The sequence below is a fragment of the Biomphalaria glabrata genome, chromosome 14, assembly GCF_947242115.1.
Source record: "Biomphalaria glabrata chromosome 14, xgBioGlab47.1, whole genome shotgun sequence".
In the NCBI taxonomy this organism is placed as follows: domain Eukaryota; kingdom Metazoa; phylum Mollusca; class Gastropoda; family Planorbidae; genus Biomphalaria; species Biomphalaria glabrata.
The window spans coordinates 13,469,419-13,492,981 of NC_074724.1; the positions used below are offsets into that span (position 1 = coordinate 13,469,419).

The 23,563-nt window shown below is 37.6% G+C and overlaps 1 protein-coding gene across 3 annotated transcripts in view; it reads left to right on the forward strand.

Annotated features, from left to right (window-relative positions):
- The first annotated feature begins 314 nt into the window (after positions 1 to 314).
- LOC129922783 (sushi, von Willebrand factor type A, EGF and pentraxin domain-containing protein 1-like) overlaps positions 315 to 23,563 on the forward strand; it is an 85,512-nt gene continuing 62,263 nt past the window's right edge. For 2 of the 3 annotated variants that reach the window (XM_056009986.1, XM_056009988.1), the window contains exons 1-4: positions 315 to 457; positions 4,121 to 4,147; positions 12,690 to 12,848; positions 17,570 to 17,728. In XM_056009986.1, the coding sequence (XP_055865961.1) occupies positions 403 to 457; positions 4,121 to 4,147; positions 12,690 to 12,848; positions 17,570 to 17,728 (400 nt within the window). In that variant the 5' untranslated portion in view covers positions 315 to 402. The remainder of the gene's footprint in view (positions 458 to 4,120; positions 4,148 to 12,689; positions 12,849 to 17,569; positions 17,729 to 23,563) is intronic. The other variant, XM_056009987.1, reaches the window with a different exon arrangement.

The following is a 23,563-nucleotide window of genomic DNA, read 5'->3' on the forward strand; positions in this document are numbered from 1 at the left end:
CGCTTTAAAGTTTGAGAAACGTGGCAGTATATGTTTAGATTCTTAAGTGGTATTTTGTACATATTTTTTTCTCTATCTGTTTCAATGATACTTATGGCGTGATGATGTGCTTGAAGTTTTTAAAAAAATTGATCTGCAAAACACATAAAATATGATTGGAAAAACTTAATTTCGACACTTACAATTTGTTAAGCTAGCATAGATAAATGAGAGGAAATATCGACCACAACGCAGACATTTAATTAGTACGTATTTTACTGCAGTTTTTTATTTTTTGTTTTGTATTCTTTTAGACTAGACAAGTTTTTTTTTTGTGAAAATTACATTTCCGGCGTACTCAATTTCTAGCAAAATGTATAAAGAAATATACATACATAATAGAATTTTAAATCTTTTTTTGTCATGAGAAAACTAATGTTTTTGATAAGTATCATTTGGATAATGTTGCAAAACGAAGGTAATTTAAGTAGATATTTTATAATAGTTAGATTTAGCGATAGCACATGTGACATAGAAATGTATTCTAATTATACGCTACCGCTAGGCTGTCACATTTCGACATAGATCTAGTACATACTATTGACAACAGTATGATGACATAGATCTAGTCTTTTATACCTAGATCTTTATAAATGTATTTATACTGTATTTCACAAGACCAAACTAACCCAGATGCCACGTCACCATTTTTACTCATTTAATGGGCGCGTATGAGGTGTCATCATTGCCCTTCCCCGAGGTTGTGGAATATATTATAGCATAGTGCAGGACGGACCACTGTACTGTTGGTTCATATGTCGCATAGTCCAAGGCCAAACTTTCATTCACTATTCCCCCACAGCGGGGAGGAAGAAGAAACCCTGTTTCATATTTTATTTTATTTTATTTTTTAGCCCTCAGGTTTTCTGATCTCCGACTGGACAGGTCTGGAATGGGTCATAGTGCTCTATGATTGAGATCTGTTACCAAGTTTTGTAATTTTTTGGAGGCCGTAGATGGCTGAATAGTTTGCCTATGCCTGAGGACGACCCTGTCTGGGAAACCACAAATTATTGAAGAAAAATTCTTCACCACAAATTCTCGACCACAAAATCTTGACCACAAATTCTCGGCCACGAATTCTCGATCTACAAATTCTCGATCTACATCCCCTACATTCAATACGCATAACATCGGGGTATCTGTCAAGGGCTTTCGCTAGTGAAAAAAGTGAACCTTTCAAGCCTTCACTCAAGTTTGATGATGATTATGTTGGAACGAAAACCGATGTCTTCTTTTTATGTCCTTGACCCCTTGTAGTGTAACTGAGTTGATTTTCTGCGTGCGTCCAGCGTGTAAGAAGGTTATGTTCAGTGTGTGTGTTTTTCATGACCAGTGTATGTGTGTGTTTATAGTACTTCATCAGTGTTATGTGAGACGTTCTGATTTCATTTACGGTTTACTGTAGACTAATTGTGTCAAATAAAGCCATGTTATTGGTATACTAGTATTTGTTGTTTCATTACACCCCTCCCCCCCAAAAAAAAAAAAACAACAACTATATAGTCGAATATAAAGCTGGTACTATACTAAACAACAGTGTTTTTCGTGTTGAGTGGCATCAATGCTTAAAGACTAAAGAAATAGGCTCATTATTATTTTTAATGGATATTTCAATTGTGCTGAGCCACGAAAAACTTCCCAGAAATCTCTTTTAAATACATACACCCAAATAGGATAATCAAAAGAGATCTAATCGAATTAAAACAAGATCGTTATAAAGGCTTTCCCGGGCATGCTACCCTGCCTCATAGTGGCGCCCGGGTGGAAACGGTCGTAAGAGGAAACGATTAGGCTCAAGGGTAGCAAAACAAGACTCCCGTGGGGGTGCCTAAGGGGGTGCGAGAGCATCCTCATTGCACTGCGCGGAGTTGTAAAAAAGCTCCCACAACCTTGTCACAATCCAGGCGCTGTTCCTCAAGGGGCCGTTACATAATAAATGGCGTGTCCAGCACAGTTAGCCTGGTATAGAAAAGAAAAATGGCGGGGGTCTTTAGTGTACGCGGTCTCTTGCCGCGAGTCTGACCCACCCGCCAGACAGAACAGTGTACATTGTTCTCATTCAGGCCGGTGAGAGAGAGCTCTTGTTCACTTTTCCTGGCCTAGAGTTCCAAGAGCCAAAAGGCTCAACTCTACCTGACAGTTTAGGAAGAAGAAGAATAAAGGCTTTAAAAATGAAAAAGGAAAATCTATAGGCATTCGTTGGCTCTCATTTTAGTCTGTATAAATTTTACTCGAGATCAAGGCTTACGGGTCATGTGAAATGTGTCATGTGACTACGCAGGTGCATTTGTGATGTACATTCTTTGTCACATCACTTGCGCATTATTCAAAGAATATACAGTTTTCTAGTCCTCTTTCTATCAAATACCAATTAAATCTGGCGATCAGAACTTTTTTAGCTTGATCCGTAGTCATCTTACAAGCTTACATTTTGTCTACCTACCTACCTACCTACCTACCTACCTACCTACCTACCTACCTACCTACCTACCTCCCTACCTACCTACCTACCTACCTATCTATCTATCTATCTATCTATCTATCTATCTATCTATCTATCTATCTATCTATCTATCTATCTATCTATCTATCTATCTATTATCTATCTATCTATCTAACTATCTATCTATCTATCGATTAATATCATTGTTTCTTTATTTGTGTAAAGTATTGAATTGGGATAATATTTACATAAGATTTTTACCAAATTATTAAATTTTTACTACTTTTACTATTTCACTACTGTGAATAGACCTTGTTTTTAATGATTTAACTGTATAGAATTTAGCCCTTGTTATGTAAAGAGAGAGTGATCCTTAAAGGATTACGGGCACGACATGGCCTAAACTCAAGAAGGACCATTTTTTTTATGTTTGAATTTTTTTGTGTAATACATACATAGGGAGCACGGTGGATGAGTGTTAATCGCTTGACTTCCGAACCTGGGGTCCTGGGTCCGAATCTTGGTGAAGACTGGGATTTTGTAATTTAGGATTTTTAGGGCGCTCCAATTCACTCAACTCTTATGGGTACCTGACTTTAGTAGGGGAAATTAAAGTTTGTTGGTCGTTGTGCTGGCCATGTGACACTCCGCTCGTTAACCATTGTCCATTGAAACAGATGACCTGAATGGGAAACTATATTTTTCTAATTTTTTTTAGAGAGAGATCTAAACTTGAAAATTAATCAAGAATAACTGCATTTATAACAAAGTAAAAAAAAGAACCAAAAAAAAAAAAAACAACACAACTAGCGTGTTTGGAAAGTTAATAACAAAAAAAAAACGCTTCTTTTATCATTTTTTTGCAAAGCTTGTACTAACTCACTGTCCGTCTGGTTAAAAGTATGTAACGTTTTTTCTCCAAACCCAATCTCGGATAAAATGAAAATTTTGCACAATAATTTCTAGTACCTGACAAAATAAGAATCAATAAAATAAAGTAACCAATTAGTTAATTAATTATTGGAAATTCATTTTGTTTGGTTTGATATCGAACAAGGGAAAGAAATTGTACATATGTGGTGGTATAAGTCAATTTATAATTTGTGTAGAGAATTAGGTTGTCGCTTTAAAGTGTGAAACTAACAACAGATAGCTAAGAAACATTATATTTTCATAAGCACATTGGTGGCACAGTGGTTAGTTTCTCTAGCTTAAGGAAGCTTTAGTCTTTAAGTTCGAATCCAAATTTTAAAAAAAAGTAAAGTTTCCCTTTCAGACATTGCGATCTATGGGGAAGATGACCATAAGGTCATCTGTTTCCAAGTAGAGTAATTTTCTATTTTAAAATTTTTACGGTAACCTTAACCAAAATACACCTTTTTTCTCCCCCCCCCCCCCACCTTTTTCAAACTGGTCAAGCCACATGAGAGGATCATAGCGTATTAGAAAGTTAAAAGCATGAAATTTGACTAAACGAAAACAATAGGTAAAAATATTTCTAATTTCACATATTGAATATTGTTAATCTAGATATATTTCAATTTAATAACATGACTAATTGATAAAATCCCAATTAATACAAGATTTTTCTTTTTTTAAATAACTTTTTTACATATATTTTGCTTCAACTTTCAGAATGGTGTATAAATCAAGTCTCTGCAGGTAATAAAAATTATATAGCTCAGAAGCCAACAGTTTAATTTACTTCATATAAGAGATATTAAACATAAGACACAATCAACATTGTGTGATTTTATACTATAATTTTTCTTAACTCTCAATTTGAAAAAAAAATAGACTTAAAATGAAATTGTATAAAAAAGCTATAATTCAACAAAAAATTTAAAATTTCACATTTTTGTTTTCTCCTCCAAGTCCCTTATCCTTCTCTTTCCCTCTCTCACTTTCAAACCCTCTTTCCAGCTCTTTTTGTCACTTCCGCAAATCTCCCTTATAATTTCTTCCCCTGTCTCTCTGTCTCTATAGCTTCTCTAGTCCTTTCTCTTGTTTCTCTTTGTTCTTTCTCTTTGTTCCACTCTTCAACTTTAACTTTGTCTGAGATGTGTGGCTTAGAAGAATAGACCGCTTGGCTACCTCATAGAAGGTCTCGAGTTCAAACCTCGACTCGAGCTGAGTTGTGTTTTCTATGCGCCTAATGGCAGCACGGAACCCCCTACCCCCCCCCCCCCTTTAAATGGTCCGCACAGAGCAAGTTGTAGGCATAAAAAAGTGCGCTACACTGAAGTAATTACAACAACAATTTAAAAATCCTACAACACATACATAAGCATCGTATATTACCAAGACTAGTTCCCGGTCATTTTATCCCTTGGTCACTTTATGTCCTGTTCATTTCAATAAGGGCTAAAAACAAAGCCTTTACAACACAAATACACAATGACTAAAAAAATAATTAATTTGGGATGAACTGACCGGAGATGAAGTGACCAGGGATGAAGTGACCGTGGATAAAATGACCAATCACCAAAAAAGACTAATAGAAAGGTGATACAATTTTATAAAGAGTCTAGAAATGCAAATCCAAGACAAATGCTTGTAAGTACGCTTGCGAATCTTGAACCTTAACCGAAGAATTACAGAGCAGGATCCTATTTCTAGTCATTAATTAAATGGAGATGATAATGAAAGGCCCTATTTATTACCTACAAAATGGGCTTTACAAACTAGGAAATTTGTAACAGGCTTTAAATGACCTTCATGATGACCTGCTGAACACAGTATCAAACTGTATGGTGATGGTCCTATCAGAGGGTCCGCAGGGCTAAAAAAAACACACTTTCTGCAGGGAATAGTACCAGGGACTAGAAAAACTAGAGGCGGACAGCAAAAGCAATCGAAGGAAAACATCAAAAATTGACGTAGCCGTCATTGGAGTTTTAAATAATCAAAAAATAATAAAGTGTGTTTGGAGTTTTTAAAAATTAACATATAACAAAAGCATTTTGTTTATTTTTTGTAAGTTGAAAGAAGTGCCGTTGTACCATATATTTATTTTGCTCTTAATATGGTAATATTAAAAGATAGATTCTAGTTTTATAATAGGTCAATACATCAAGTCTTACAATGTTTTGCGCAAAATATTAATTAACGTCCGTTTTTTTAATTTAACTCATGAATTAAGACACGATATATATGTGTTCATGATAGTCTGGAACTCCAGGCAAAATTTAATTACGAGATAATTAAACTTCAAAAAACGGTCAATCCAGAATTTTTTCTTGCTCGGCCAATATGCTAATTATTTTTTCTGACAAATTTCAAGCCATTTTCGCGAATCGTGTCCTTTCAGGTTTTTGTATTTCTTAAGCTTCCGACCTTTTGTATTTCCAATGAAGAATTTACAAGCGGAGAAAAAGAAATTTAAAACATAGTTACGTTATGATTGTGTTCTGAACATCTTTAATAGATCTACAACATATTCACGTTGACCTTCACCTATCCCATCATGTGTTTGATCGTTGAGGCAGCTCATAAAATTTGTTGACCGCCTCTCTCCACACTTTGGTGTCTTTTGCCTTAGATTGAACATCTTTCAATGGCAGGCCAGTCCATTCTCTTATGTTGCCTTCCTATCGCTTTCTATGTCTGTCTCTTCATCTTTTCTGTTCCATGAAGGAAGGTTTTGGAGAGCCCCAAAGAACTTGTAATACGGCCATAGAGTTTTAGCCAGTAAAAATACTGATTGGTATTATCTTGTTAAGAAGGAACGTCTTTAATTTATAAGCAGAGACCTGCACTTCTTATTTTTTAATACAAAAAATATTGCAGGATATTGCGCTATCGACACAAATAATTAATTCCACGAGTAGTCATACATGCCTACCCACAAGACCGAGAATGAGGAAAGCCCATGATGAAAATGTGGTATTTCAAAGGGCCTAAAAAAGAAACTTCAAGGCACAAGTGTTTAAGCTCTATAAGCGGCCTGTGCCTCCCAACGGTCGATCTAACAACAATTGTAAACGTGGCCGTCAAAACGGTGAATCACTTTACTAATGAATAGCTTCTCGTTGCGATAGACAAGCTGGCGATAAACGCTTGTCGTGCACTTCTGATTTTGCTCTTAACGTTGCATCTCATGCTGGAGTATAGTTATTTCTTGAAAATGAGACGTTAATGAAGAAACTAAAAAATTAAGTTACGGAACAGGCAAGGCGTCTCTCCCAACAACAGGCAGGGCGTCTCTCTCAACAACAGGCAGGGCGTCTCTCACAACAACACTCCCAACAACAGGCAGGGCGTCTCTCCCAATAACAGGCAGGGCGTCTCTCCCAACAACAGGCAGGGCGTCTCTCCCAATAACAGGCAGGGCGTCTCTCCCAACATAAGGCAGGGCGTCTCTTCCAACAACATGCAGGGCGACTCTCCGAACAACAGTGAAAAAAAACAATGAAGTAAAAAAAACACTCACAGACATCTGCTCAGTGCCTGGGATATCTGCAGTTTTATCACCGAAATATCCAGAAAATGTAATGAATTCATAATAATGATGCTCGTATTGTTCAGTTACTGATTGCTCTTAGTGCTCTGTAGGTAGAAATAAACGTTTTTAGTTAGATGGAATGTGATGAACTTTCGAATATCTTTTCCTTAGTAAACAGGTGGACATGTTTCATCTGCTATTTTATCGAGCACCAACCTCGACCGGAACGTCGCAAGACATAAATACATTGACCTAGATGACTCTGGTTCAAAGAAACGTTCACATGTATCACATCGAAAGACATAAATACATTAACCTAGATGACTCTGGTTCAAAGAAATGTTCACATGTATCACATCGAAAGACATAAATACATTGACCTAGATGACTCTGGTTCAAAGAAACGTTCACATGTATCACATCGAAAGAAATAAATACATTGACCTAGATGACTCTGGTTCAAAGAAACATTCACATTTATCACATCGAAAGACATAAATACATTGACCTAGATGACTCTGGTTCAAAGAAACATTCACATTTATCACATCGAAAGACATAAATACATTGACCTAGATGACTCTGGTTCAAAGAAACATTCACATTTATCACATCGAAAGACATAAATACATTGACCTAGATGACTCTGGTTCAAAGAAACATTCACATTTATCACATCGAAAGACATAAATACATTGACCTAGATGACTCTGGTTCAAAGAAACATTCACATTTATCACATCGAAAGACATAAATACATTGACCTAGATGACTCTGGTTCAAAGAAACGTTCACATGTATCACATGGAAAGAAATAAATACATTGACCTAGATGACTGTGGTTCAAAGAAATGTTCACATGTATCACATCGAAAGACATAAATACATTGACCTAGATGACTCTGGTTCAAAGAAACGTTCACATGTATCACATCGAAAGAAATAAATACATTGACCTAGATGACTCTGGTTCAAAGAAACATTCACATTTATCACATCGAAAGACATAAATACATTGACCTAGATGACTCTGGTTCAAAGAAATGTTCACATGTATCACATCGAAAGACATAAATACATTGACCTAGATGACTCTGGTTCAAGAAACGTTCACATGTATCACATCGAAAGACATAAATACATTGACCTAGATGACTCTGGTTCAAGAAACGTTCACATGTATCACATCGAAAGACAGCTGGAAATGACTCCTCCTTTATGAAAACAAAAATTGTTATAAACCTGTTAGTGACACAGATTGGGGTAGTGCTATGTGTTTTGAGACAACGCCAATCGCCTTAGGCTAGCGCTAGACGAGCGGTCAACCATGACCAGTGATAGTACACGCCAGTTCGGCAAAGACCTGTGCTGTACATATCAGCACGTTAGTCACGACGAATGTAATCAAGCGAGAGTCAAGCGACGTTCCATGCGTTTCTAAGCCAGTAGTGACCCTATAAAAGAGCCAGTGTGTAAAGACTCAAGACTTCACGTTACCTCGCAATGTGACAAGTACGAGGCGAGAACCAGCACGGTGTGTGAAGTCAGTGCGGAGCAGAGACTAGGTTTTTGTAAAGACAGTGTTAATGTTCCTGCCAATTGCAATGCATTTGAAATTTAACTGACTGATACTTTGGAGCCCTGAGTTGTGAGGTTCTTTAAAGTCGTTGTGTTGTGTGGTGCAGTTTGAAGAGAGTTTGGATAGTAATAAAGACGTAACAACTGGTGTCAGAAGTGGGATCTGATCTACTATGGCTCTTCTGAAACTGCTGAACGAACTTGAATTGAAAGAACTTAGGCGAGAACCTCGTGATCGTGGGCTAATGGCAATTGGAAACAAGGAAACCTTGCAAGCACGTCTCCGAGATGAACTAACTAAAGAAGGTGAAGATCCGGACACCTACCTGTTTGAGTTAGAACCCGATGTAGTGGAGCTGTTAATCACCTTTAAAGAACAGATGTTAGATGACTTTCAAAACGTGTTGAAAGAGACCTGTGCCAGAGTAGAACAGATGCACACCTCTGAGAAAGAAGTGACGAGCCCCGAGCTAAAAACTTTGAATGAGGGGGTAGAAACCCCGTGCTACGAAATACACAGCTACGATGGCCATGCTGGTGAAGATGGTGCTTCCTGTGACTCTAATAGTAAGCCGTACGAAAGTAGCTCCCATGAGAAGAAATGTGGTGATTGCTGCGATTTCCCCAACAAGTACAAACCTGGTGAAGCTGTTAAAGAGCATTTGCATGGTGAAAGCTACCAGCGAGGTTTGGAACCTGCAGATGTCTGTCTAGAGGCCAAGAACAGCGAGATAAGCCCTGGTGATGATCATAAACACCCACCAAAAATTGATGACCTAGTAGAGAGACCCATAGACAAGGTCTGCACCCAGCAGACGTTTGTCCAGCTGCCCAGACCAGAGAAGGAAGTAAACTGAAGCCTGATGCAGAAGATGAAGGCAATTTGCACGTGGAGTGTTACCAACCTGCTCCACAAGTATGGCCTCCATACAAGTCTGAAGATTATGACTTGTCCCATAATTTTCCCTCCAGTGAAACTGAAACCCATCCCAAAAGTACTCTTCGAGAAATCCATTTGAAACCACCTGTTAGGCCAATGATCTTGGTGACACCGGCCCTAACATCCTATCCCTCCCCGTGTGTTAAATTGCTGCCCTCAGTACTGCATGACAGAAGAAGGCAACGTTTGCTGAGTCCAAAGTACATGGTGATGCAACCATGACGTCACTGCAGCAATATGAAGGTCGACTGGAGAAGAAAGCGACGTTTGCTGCGTTCAACGAGGATGGCGATGCGACTACGATGTCAGTGCAACCAGGTGAGGATTAACTGGTAGAGAAGACGAAAGCGACAGTTGCTGAATTCAACGTGGATGGCTTCGTCTAGCTCAAGAGGCAAGCCCCTTGTCACTCCCACTGATCGACCCCCACCTGCATCGATGAAACAACACATCCCATGCTGTCCGGGACGGGCTGATCTAAGGAGGGGACAGTGTTATAAACCTGTTGGTGACACAGATGAAGTCAGTGCGGAGCAGAGACTAGGTTTTTGTAAAGACAGTGTTAATGTTGCTGCCAATTGCGATGTATTTGAAATTAAACTGACTGATACTTTGGAGCCCTGAGTTGTGAGGTTCTTTAAGTTCGTTGTGAAGTGTGGTGCAGTTTGAAGAGAGCCTGGATAGTAATAGAGACGTAACAATATTTATCATATTCTAAGCTTTAACTAAATATAATAATTATTATAATTGTGTGCTTATGAAAACGAATCGTCACTTGCTGTAGAAATTTAATTTGCAAGCCTGTAATAAAGCCTGCAACAACAACAGATTAACCTTTTCAAGTTTATTACAATAATAGCATATACACCTAAAAGAACTTCGATGGCAACATTACTTGATAAGTTACTACTTGGCTAAAGTTAATTGATTTAAGTGTTAGATTAAAAAATTATCGTACAAAATTTTCAGCATGATCTGATATTGGGTGTGGGAGAAAAAAAATTTACAAACCGTTTACCAGACAGACAAAGTTGATATTAGCTTTGTAAAATATTGTACTTACGAAAAGTCATCAGATTCATGAAAGAGGAATTTCTTTAAAAAAAAACACACAAAAAAACACTATATTTTATGTTACTTGTTTATTTTCGAATAATAGGACTGAAGTTTCAAAGATTACACAGGTTACAATTACAACATAGGCGTATGGAGTCACTTTAAAATGAGAAATCAAGAATTAAAAGACTCACTACTTAAAGGAAATATCACTATCTATATTTATCTTATCTGTATATTTACATTAGTACATCTCATTAAGGGATCTTTTATTTAGTATCTAGCCGCTCAGTTACACATTTAATAATAGGTGGCGACCTGTCTGCATATAAAGTCAGAAATATTTGTATCAAAATTTATTTCCTTCGTCATTGTAGCTTGAGAGAGTTGTACATATTTCAGAACATGATATCAATTTGTACCAATATTGGAATGGGGATGCTTGGCTCTAACGTTTTTGTTTTTTTAATTTAAAAAATGAAAGTCTAAAATAAAATCCTATTTCAAAAATATAAAAAAGCTCATCGAATGGAAAGAGCTCCGAACTTACAACTTCTTTTTTGTTTAATATAGAAGTTTTCCCCCCTTATTCTATATCAAACAAAATTATTAATTACCAATAATTGATCATCATCATCATCATCAAACTCCATTAGAGTGAGGGCTTGAGAGGCTCAAATCCTCTCTTGCAAAAGCCCTGGACAGAAACCCTGCTGTCTTGCGTAGTGCATGAATGTCGCCATACAGGTCGAGAATTTTGGGTTTCCCAGACCTGTCGAGACGGAGATCAGCAAGTCTGGGGCAGTCAAACAGAATATGAGGCACGGTTTCCTCTTCTTCCCCGCAGCGTGGGCACTGTGAATTGAAATTTGGCCATAGCCGCAAGAAATATGAGCCAACAGGACAGTGGCCTGTCCTGCACTGTGCTATAATAGCTTGCTCAGGCCTGGACAGCCTCCACCACGGGGAAGTGCGGTCAGGGCGCCTCATTCGCTCCCAGACTCCACGGGCTTTTTGGGACTTGTCCCAGCACTCAAACCACTTTTCCATTTCTGTTTTTTTGTATTATAGCCAGGGCTTGATGAAAGCTTACAGCCTGATCAGTTGGTGGAATTTGCCCTCCCTGGTGGGCCAAAGAGTCTGCGATTGTGTTGCCAGTCACACCTATGTGACTCCGTACCCACTGCATTATTACAGGGGTGCCATAGCGTTGTTTGATGTTATGTGAAGCCATGATGACAATGTTGATATTGGGGGGCCATGGTCCGGGGCTTTGCGAAGCATGTAGTGCAGATTTTGAGTCAGTGACCACAACAATCTGTGTTGCCCTCAAATGTCCCTCGCCGAGTTTAGAGTCAATGACTTTTAAGGCTTTACAGACTGCCATGGTCTCCGCATCAAAACTGCAAACACTACCACATGGTCCAAAGATTTTGACTGTGTGAGAGCCAAGATAGTCGATGTAGGCTCCATAGCCTGTTCTTCCAGAATCAATTGATGCCGATCCATCAGTGTATGCAAAAATAGCACTGGGCTTGAAGGTATTAATGGTCTCCAGAGCTAGGATTTGAAGATGGTTAGATGAACGGCTTTGCTTAGTGGCATTAGGGTCTACTAATTTCAAGCGTTTGTCTGAAGTTGTTGGGCGACACCAAGGGGGAAGGGGATGAAAGCGTTGAATGTTTCGTCGGTTGGTGGAGAGGCCAGCTTCATCAGATAGTCTAGTGGCATGATGCATAAAAGACTGCATCTGGATACGTCTTCTGCATCTCCAACCATCCACTAGTTTTCTAGCTGGGAGGTATTCATCCAATAATTGATAGTTTCATTGGTTAATTTGTAATGTTTCGCTAGGTACAATAAAATAAAAAAAAACTTCATCTGAGACTAAGTGTGGGGTCTAATATCTAAGGGGACGAAATCATAATTATTTTACAATATCTGTAAATACTGAAGGACTATATTCCCTTGTTTTTATCAAACAATATAATTAATTACTAGTAACTATTTGACTACTTGACTAATTCTTTTATTGATTATGACTTGTTTATGCCAATGAATAAGTGTGCACAGTTTCAACTTGACCCGAGAATGTGTGTGGGAGAAATAACAAATACAAACTGTTTACAAGGCAGACAGAAAGACAGAGTGAGCTGCTGTAAGCTTTGTACAAAATCCTATTTCAGCTGGTTGTGGTCTAGGAAAGGAATTTAGATATTCTAAGTGCTTAAACTGTTATGAAAATTACTACAAAGATACAGAAGGAAACACTGACTGTATTAAGTGTCCTCGTCACAAAGAAACATCTATAACTGGGGCTACCTCAGTTTCGGATTGCAACGTTGGTAAGCTAATTCGTTTGTGAGAACTCCGTAATTTTTTTTAACAAAGATTTTTGTAAGTGCACATAAGATAAGATAAGATAATTTTATTGATCCAATCAAATGGAAATTATTTTGACTACAATTGACAACCTCGACGTAACTACTGTACAATAAAAATATAGATGCAAATACGAACAACATTCACACATGTGCCTTGTTTTGATTAATGTCTAAGCCAAACTTCTGGCCTGCAGCAGACTGTCAACAGAGTCTGATTTCTACCAGCAGATTCAGTAATAATTTTGGATTATCTTAATAGACGAGTTCCTTTTTTAGCTTTGGTTATTGCCCCCAATCTGGATACATACATGAGTTTGCCAGCGGATCTTGTACTGAGAAATATAACTTTTTTGATCACGTTAGAAGCAATAAAAAATATACCAAATAGAGTAGGTGAATGTTTTTGTTACTTTTTGACACCGCTTCTAAGCAACAGAATTGTATAAAAACTAAATGAAACCATGTAAAAGTATACAGTTTTGTATGACTTATAAGTGATATAAATGGATCCTATCAAACTATACATATAACTTTAATCAGGCAACCTAAGAAAAGTCATTGATTGTATGTTCAGGCGTGGTTACAAAATGGGTGTCGGTGAGAATTGTATACTAAAATTTTAGGCCAGAAGTTTGTCTTTGTGTGTTGTAGGACCATATAAGTGGGCCGATCTAAATCAACGTGAATGATGCTATAAATCATGGGCCAGAGAAATGCTAGGGAAGCATTAAAATTGGTGAGAAGAATTTGGTCAACAATGTATGTGATCATAGGATGCGCATGAAGCAATAATTCTAAAAACAACTGGCCAAATGTATTATAGAGCCTTTCATATATCTCTCTGCAAAGAACTCTAAAAACAAAGGTGTGTGTGGGGGGGGGGGGGGAGAATCATGATGCTGGAAATTGAAATCACGAGCTACAAAAAGTGTTTGATTTTTTGGGGAAAATGGGGGACTGTTAGAAAGTGGTTCGTTCTAATTCTTCGACAAGACATTTTTAGCGGCTCTAGAAACAGGGTAAAAGACGCTATTAGTTTAGTGTGGAATGTCTGTCCGTCCGTCCCGTTTAGATCTCGTAAACTATAGAAGATAGTGAAAATCCTACAGCATAATATTTTAGACCATTCAAGGTTCTCATGCAACTGCTACTTTTTTCTTTTCTGAAAGCTAAAAATCAAATTTTTTAAAATCGCTTATGCAAGCAGTTTTTTTCATAAAAATACACCACTTTTACAACTATTCACTATTAATAATAACAAGCACTGGAGGCTCTTAAGTGGGGGAGGTAATATTTACCATATTTTTAAAATATTTATGCAAATAATTTTAGATTTTGTGTCAACATTTTTTTTTTTTACATTTCTATTGATAAGTTATTTAAGCTCTGTCATACTAACTACTACTTATAAACAAAAAATGTTTATTATTTTTTTTAAAGAGCAAACAATCTATTTAGTATGCATATAAGTTGAACATAATTTAAAACAACAATTAATAAGTAGTTTTTCATTTATCGCGTAAACTACAATGCAAACAAGCAGCCACGGTACATTTAACAAAGGGAATTTAATTTTTAACGAATATCACATCATAAGGATTTGAATAAGAGATTGACTTTTTACAAAACAATTAGATCAATTAGATATTCATTATAAGACATCAGTTAGGCCAGGTTTACATCTAACTTCTAACTCACTTTCATCTGTATTAGGTCTGCTGGACTCCTAGGGCACCACACGAGATCTGTCAACCTTCTTTCTCCATTCTTCCCTGTCATTTGCCTTTGATAGAATCTCATTCTGATATTATTTCTGAAAATATTGAAACCTGCTTTTTTACCAGCCTGGGTGGACCACTTTGGGGGTCGATTTATGAGTTTGTGTTTCCACACAAACTATCTTTGTAACCTTGTTAAATATATTGTTGTTGTTTTTCGTTGTTTTTTTTTACTTTTACAAAGATATAATGGTATTCATACATTATGAAACAAACTGTCATTGTAACCCTTTTTTTTCAGGGATAGGAAAAATTAGGTACTAAAAAAATTAACGGGTCATGTAAATGAGAATCGTTGTAATGCAGGCAGTTCCATAAAAAAGACGGGTCGTTGTGGCTGAGTATTTAAGAGCGTGGCTTCCAAGGCTGGGGTCTTGGGTTCAATTTAAATGTGGAATGGGATTTTGTACATTGGTACTTTTTAGGGTGACCCTGTGTCCACCCAATTCTAATGGGTATCTGACTTTCGTTTGATGAAAGTAAATGCGGTTGGTCGTTGTTCTAGCCGCATGACTACCAGCTCGTTAACCCTTACCCAAAGAAACATATGACCTTAACATTATCTGCCCCTGAAAGGGGAAACTTACCTTTTTTTTTTTTCTACTTTTCATTAAAAGACATGCAAAAAAAAAAGGGGAGTAGGTGATTTTAAAGAGTGAGAGCGATATAGAAGAGAGAGAGAAATTTAGAGTAAGAAAAAGGACAAAGATATAGAGATGAGAGATAGAGAGAGAGAGAGAGAAGTCATTACAGAGAGAGGGAGAGAGAAAGACAGAGAGAAAGGCCATTTCCAACTGAACGCAGCTAATGCTACAATTCACGGGCTGAAAATTAACTATTTGGGCAAGGGTTAAAACGCGCGCCTTTTCTTTTGTCTGGAAGATTTCAAAAGAAAAACAGCGGTTAGGTTCCGCTCCCCCCCCCCAACATAAAAAAATAGTCACATAAACAAAGCATGTGAACAAGTCAACGAACGTAGCAGATAGACATTATAATATTAATAATAATAATCTTTATTATCCGTAAGGAAATTTGTCTTGCAATTTGTGCATTACACCAAACAAAACATTGTAACTATTAAAAAAAAAATGTACATTCTTAAATACTTATTTAAATGTTTCTAAAAGTTTAGCTGTGTATACTAACTTATTGTCAGCACCTGGGAAAAGACGGGGTTTTATCCGGTAGGTGGGGTCGACTATGAAAATTTGGTATGTTTTAGGACAAAGAAATTGTGAATATATAATATTTACAACAGATTTTTATTAAATAAATAAATTGTTAATATTTTTTTCCATCTAAACTGTGAGAATGGACCTTGTTTTAAATGACTTAGCTGCATACAATTTAGCTCTTGAGATATGAGGAGGGAATAGCCCGTCAGGGATTATGGGCACGACATGGCCTAAATTGTGGCAATGTGCCTAAAACCACAAAATATCAAATACTGACAGCAGATACCCTATTTTGATATTGCGTGTCTAATCCGCAGCTCATGTTTCTGAAGGGGATTACTTTAAACACTGAGCTAGGCAGAGTTAATTGATAGCAGTCAGCATGAAAGAGACAGTTTATAAGTAAGAGTTGTTCTTGTAAGCAGTTACTTCATCATTGGCCTCTTTCAGTCGTGAATCGACTATGGTTCATCTCGAACACTTTTTCCGATGGCTGTGGAGCCCTATTTTGGAGAACCACTTCCGTCCACGTATATTATTATTATTATTATAGCTTTTATATAGCGCTACTTTCATGCTTATAGCATGCTCAGAGCGCTTTGGTCCAATCTCATATTGCATGTCAATGTGGCTTTCGCTTTGGTGGTAGAGGAGCTGGGCATTTTCCGTGTGACAGGCTTTTCTTCGAGAGTCGTGGCCCATGTTTTCTCGCTGTCTATAACTTTCTTAGTCATCGTTTCTCTCCAACTAGTGCTATCTATGGCTATGTCACTGTAGAGTTATTATAAAAAGTTAATTGACACTTGTACCAGTTTATAAGTTTTTGCTACATTTGGCAAGTACTTCTATAAAAGAAATATTACTGATTTTTTTTTGGATAGTGTGTCATATTTCCCATGTGCTGTTATTATATATATTAAACGTATTGTTATGTCTTGGGATTGAACTAAAAAAAAATACTCACCAATTCTTAGGTGGCTGGTATCTCTCTGATTGCAGAAGTACAATCCAACTACGATCAATCAATATTCCCGGTTAAAAAAATGATGTCACTATCTCCAAATCAAGTTTACATATCCCGGTTCACTAACACAAATTATAGAAATCAATCCTCAATCTTCAGTCAAAATATCCAACAATCATAACTAAAGCTTCTTAACACATTAAAAAAAAAATAAAAAAATAGGTCATTTACGCCCAACAGCATAAACAAAAGTAACCTTACTTAGCACGTGGAAAAAATGGTTAGTCAGGGGGGAATAGGGTTAGAGCAGCGGTTCTCAACCCTTTAAGCTCGGCGACCCAGTTTTTACAATCCCCCACTCTGCCGCGACCCCCCCCCCACACACACACAGCAATAGAAGAATAGACAAAAAAAAATCCATATTTTCGATGGTCTTAGGCAAATCTTCATTCAACCCCCAAGGGGGTCGCTATCCACAGGTTGAGAACCACTGGGTTAGAGCATTATTATTTGTGTCAGCCATGTTAAGTGTTATGTTTTCATGAGAGAGAGATAAACGTGCAAGTATTCATCCTGACAATGCCCACATATATCATTTTAAAAGTAATGTCATCCAATGACCATCTAGAATAGCCTGGGGACACGTATTAACTCTTTCTCTCCTAACTGACGATACCAACGTCGATTCCACCTGAATGTGGTAAATAATTAGGGAGAGAAAGAGTTAAGCACATTTGTAATAAAACAGAATACTCTACATTGCAGATTACTGTGACATAGGAGCAGAATATGTGGATCAAACGTGTTCAGATTGTCAAGTTGGATTCTACAAAGAAACTCAGGGAAAGTCTTCTTGTGCAAAATGTCCTGCTCATTATATTACATTAGCAACAGGCGCGACATCTGGCGATGATTGTAATATCCGTAAGATTTCGTGGTCTCTCTATCTTCTGTATGTCTCTCTCTGTCTGTCTATCTCTGTATCTAACTGTCTCTCTTTCTCTCTCTGACATATTCTGTCTGTCTCTCTTTGACTCTCTCTCTCTCTATCGTTTCTGTCTCTCTCTCTCTTATATTCTCTATCTCTCTATCGTTTCTGTCTCTCTCTCTCTTATATTCTCTATCTGTCTATCTCTGGCTCTCTCTCTTATATTCTCTATCTGTCTATCTCTGGCTCTCTCTCTTATATTCTCTGTCTATCTCTGGCTCTCTCTCTTATATTCTCTATCTGTCTATCTCTGGCTCTCTCTCTTATATTCTCTGTCTATCTCTGGCTCTCTCTCTTATATTCTCTATCTGTCTATCTCTGTCTCTCTCTCTTATATTCTCTATCTGTCTATCTCTGGCTCTCTCTCTCTTATATATCTGTCTATCTCTGTCTCTCTCTCTTATATTCTCTGTCTATCTCTGGCTCTCTCTCTTATATTCTCTATCTGTCTATCTCTGTCTCTCTCTCTTATATTCTCTATCTGTCTATCTCTGGCTCTCTCTCTCTTATATATCTGTCTATCTCTGTCTCTCTCTCTTATATTCTCTGTCTATCTCTGGCTCTCTCTCTTATATTCTCTATCTGTCTATTATCTCTGGCTCTCTCTCTTATATTCTCTATCTGTCTATCTCTGTCTCTCTCTCTCTTATATTCTCTATCTGTCTATCTCTGGCTCTCTCTCTCTTATATATCTGTCTATCTCTGTCTCTCTCTCTTATATATCTGTCTATCTCTGTCTCTCTCTCTTATATTCTCTATCTGTCTATCTCTGGCTCTCTCTCTTATATTCTCTATCTGTCTATCTCTGGCTCTCTCTCTTATATTCTCTATCTGTCTATCTCTGGCTCTCTCTCTTATATTCTCTATCTGTCTATCTCTGGCTCTCTCTCTTATATTCTCTATCTGTCTATCTCTGGCTCTCTCTCTTATATTCTCTATCTGTCTATCTCCGGCTCTCTCTCTTATATTCTCTGTCTATCTCTGGCTCTCTCTCTTATATTCTCTATCTGTCTATCTCTGGCTCTCTCTCTTATATTCTCTATCTGTCTATTATCTCTGGCTCTCTCTCTTATATTCTCTATCTGTCTATCTCTGTCTCTCTCTCTTATATTCTCTATCTGTCTATCTCTGGCTCTCTCTCTCTTATATATCTGTCTATCTCTGTCTCTCTCTCTTATATTCTCTATCTGTCTAACTCTGGCTCTCTCTCTCTTATAATCTCTGTCTATCTATTTTTGTCTCTATCTCCGTCTCTCCCTTTCCCTCTTACTCTCTCTGTCTTTCTCTCTCTCTCTCTCTGCCTGTCTATCTCTGTCTCTATCTCTCTTCCTCTCTCTGACTATCTGTATTTTCTGTTTCTGTCTCTCTCTATCTCTGTCTTGGTTTCTCTCTATGTCTCTCACTCTCTCTGTCTTTCTCTCTCTCTGTCTCTCTCTCTCTCTCTCTCTCTCTATCTCTGTCTCTGTCTAATAATAATAATAATAATAATAATAATAATAATAAACTAAAGGGAGCTAGGTTAAAGCGCTACAACGTAATCAGGACAAAAAATTACGAGAAGCATATCCTGAAACTCAATGTTGTCGACAAATGCCGAAAATGTGGAAATGTGGGCGAGTCGATTGAACACATTATGGCAGGATGTCCAACCCTATCAGAATCGGCCTACCTGGGTCGCCATAACCAAGTTGCAAAGTTAATACACCAACACCTGGCTTTGACGTACAAATTGATCGGTAAGGACACTCCCCCTTATTGAAAATACTCTCCGCAAGAGGTTCTCGAGTCTACTGAACATCTGCTGTACTGGGATAGGCCTATTCTGACCGACAAAACGGTAGATTTCAATCGCCCGGATCTGCTGTTCATCGATAAAAAAGAAAAAACCGCTACCATTATCGATATCGCCGTACCACTATCTCATAATTTAAGAAAAACTGAGATAGAAAAACAAAGAAAATATGGGAACCTAGGCTTGGAGATTAAGCGTCTATGGAAATTGTCCAAAATAACAATATACCCCATTGTTATATCAACCGAGGGGATAATAACAACTAACCTCACAGACACCTTCAAGGCCCTTAACATTCCTAGGAACATCTTCGTTGCCTGTCAGAGGGCGGTACTGCTGCAGACCTGCCACATCACCAGAAAATTCCTCAGTGGAAACTGTTAAAGGGACTACGATGAATTTTGTTTCTCTTTAGCGAAACCCGACCCTGGCAGCGCCAGAGAATGACTACTCGTTCATTTCTAACATAATAATAATAATAATAAATCTTCGTTGCCTGTCAGATGGCGGTAGTGCTGCAGACCTGCCACATCACCAGAAAATTTCTCAGTGGAAACTGTTAAAGGGATTACGATGAATTTTGTTTCTCTTTAGCGAAACTCGACCCTGGCAGCGCCAGAGAATGACTACTCGTTCATTTCTAACATAATAATAATAATAACAATAATTATAACAATAATATTAATATTATTATTATTATTATTATTTTGTTAGAAACGAACGAGTATTCAATCTCTGGTACTGCCAGGGTCGAGTTTCAATGCATTTGGCATTAAAGAATAGGTATGGGGCGACTCGATATAAGAATTTAATTTATAGTGTATATAAATTATATTAGTGACAGATTTTTTTAATTTTGTAATTTCTTAACTATAATACAAAAAGAAAAAGTATTGATTTGTCCGATGGGGGAAATGCGATTGCATATATCGCCCCTCCCACCTGGTACAACCCTTTTTCATTTAAATTAGCTAATGATACAATTTGAGATTAGAGTGTGGTACGACATATTTACAATGGGTCACATATCAATACGTAGTTTATATTATTTAGATATTCAACTAATTTTATTCACAAACTATGATTCTCCACAAAAATAGGACCGCCCCCCCCAGCACTCAGAGGGCTAGAGTGGGGAGGGCAGTACATGCAATCGCCCCCACCCCCTCACCCCACCGAATCGGCCAAAATACCAGAAAGGGAGCGACATAATATAAGATGTATATATTAATATAACTAATTTTGTTCACAAATTATGATTTCTCAATAAAAACGGACCGCCCCCCCCCCACTCAAAGGGTTTAGGTGGGAAGGGCAGAAGAGGTATTCGTCCCCTCCCCCCACCAATCGGCAAACAGGGAACGACATAATATAAAGATCGGTTAAAATATCAATAACAAATTACAAGGATATAGATATTTAATTGATTTTGTTAGCAGGCTGTGATTTCTACCAATAAATTGTACTATCGCCCCCTCCGGACCCCACCAAATCGGCCAACATACTAGAGGGGGGGGGGGGCGAAATAATCTAAAAATAGGTTGAAATATAAATAATTAGTATATATTTTTAACATAAGTCATAAATTCGTATACAAATTGTGTGAATCCTATACTAAAGTTCGTCCGCCGAGTGGGGGGGGGGGGGGCGATCGCCCCTACCGCCACCCCTCCCCCTGGATCCGCCAGTGGTTGTATGAGTGTTTGTGTTTAGACGAATTTTTCATGCACAGAACAAGAGATATTTCTGTCGGTTATTTTTAGTATTTAAGTTTGTTATCTAATTATTTTTAGATGACTAATATAAAACAAGACTAGGCAGCCGTCCATACTTCACAGTAAGCGTGCATAAAATAGTGAAAGTTATCCTCTTTCGGGGAGAGGGTTATAATGCATTAGTGCATATAGGACACTAAGGACAGGCACTACAAAACCACATCTTTCTGCCATAATAACCTAGATCTATTAGAATACAAAAGCGGTGACTCTGAATGTCCCAACCACGTCAAGTTTTTTTTCATTTGACTGCTCCAACTGCCATCTGATTCTCTATGGAATAGTAAAATTCTTTTATTGTCATTTTCTCCCGAGTCATGCAAAAGAAACTTTTCTTTCAGCTCAGGTGAAACTATATAGGTCTGGTATTCTAACGGAATAGTCAAAGTTGACCTACGTTCAGGCTGTGGAGGAGCTCCTTGCTTTCATCTCCTCTCCGCTGAATTACTTTACGCAAAGTGTCTTTCTTGGGCAATTTTGCATGCACTGCTGCTATAGTTCCCTGTAGAGCGCTGTTTATGTTACAACAAGCATGTCAAACACGGCGTTCGGGGGCCGCATGCGGCCCGCGTCCACTTTGCATGCGGTCCGCTTAGCCACCTAAAAAATTATCAAAAACAATGTTAAACTATTACGCTGGAAAATAAAAGATTACAAGCTACTTTAATTGAAAAATAGTATTTGTTAAACTGAACAACGAGAGTGAGTCTGCCATGAAAGCCAGCTACATGTTGTCAAACTTAATTGCCCGCAAATAGCAAATCATTTAGTGAATGTGATTTTATGAAGGAGTGTGTCGTTAAAGCTGCGGAATTAATTTGTCAAGAAAAAGGTGAAAGCATTCAAAGAAATAGTGTTAACTAGGAACACTGTGGCAGAATAAATGACATGTCAGTCAGCTTGCGTGAACAATTAAAGAACAAAATAGTTGATTTGGAATTATTTTCATTTGCTCTCGATGAGTCGACTGATGTAACGGGTGTAGCACAATTGGCTATATTCATAAGGGCCTTTGAAAGGAATTTTGAGATACATTAGAAACTACTTGAGTTCTGTTATAAGCATAACGCCACAACAAGCCAGGATGTTTTTGAGAAATAACAGGAGGTGATATTGCAGTACAATTTATCTTGGTAAAGCTAGCTATTTTAACAACGGATGGCGTACCAACCATGAAATGAAATGGTTTTGATGCAAAGCTACTTGCGAAAAAAAGAGAGGCTGATGTTAATTTTAAAATGTGCTCATTTTCACCAAGAATCATTCTGCGCAAAGCAATTACAGTTCCAGCATGTCATAAGATCGTTTTCAGTCGCTCTCAATTTTATTTGTGCCCGTGGTTTAAATCATCGCCAATTTTCAATGTTTCTGGATGACATTGTATTTGAATGATTATGGTTCAGTGTTTTATGTGTAACGATCAACCCAACAGACTTTTTTTTGCCCGTGAATTAGTGTATCTGTTACACTGAACATTCACGGCCCGCTTTCTCTTTTTCTCTCTGGAACCCAATTTTTTAATATTTTTTTTTACTGCGCATCGCTTTTTTTTCTCACGAAAACCTAGCACTAAATTCGGAAACACCCGCTTCCAAAGGCGTCCCCGACACATGCACGCTTTCATATATGGGTCTGTTAAATTTAGTAGCACTTTGACTTATCTCCCCTACCCCACCCCGCCAAGATCTGAAAGTTGGTAATTCGTACATATTCCCATATCGACATCTCTATTAGTATATTGTTCTCTAAAAAAAAAAAGAAATATCAATTCGATTTTATTAATTGTAATCGTTTGTCTTTTCCCATTTGAATGTAGCCAAACGACAATAGATCAAAATTTATCTTTTCAATGCTATTAGAATTCAATTTTTTTTTGGCAATGTTACATTGAACCCATTTTTTTCGCACTCTCTCTCTCGTAAAACAACAACAACAAGAAGATTACACAGAGAGTTTGTGTGATAACACAAACTCAGAGGCGGCCCCCATCAAATTCACCAATAGTTTAATCGTTTAAAGAAAGTTGGTGTTATTTTACATAAAAGCAAACATTGCAACACATCGTCTTTGATAAGACTCTTCTAACTCTTCTAGAATAAGTAGAATAGTGTTAAGTGATCACCTAAGATTAGCATGGAAACCTTACGATACAATGTCGGTGGCACCTAGTGAGTTAGCTTAGGGTGTCATCCCTCCCCATCAAC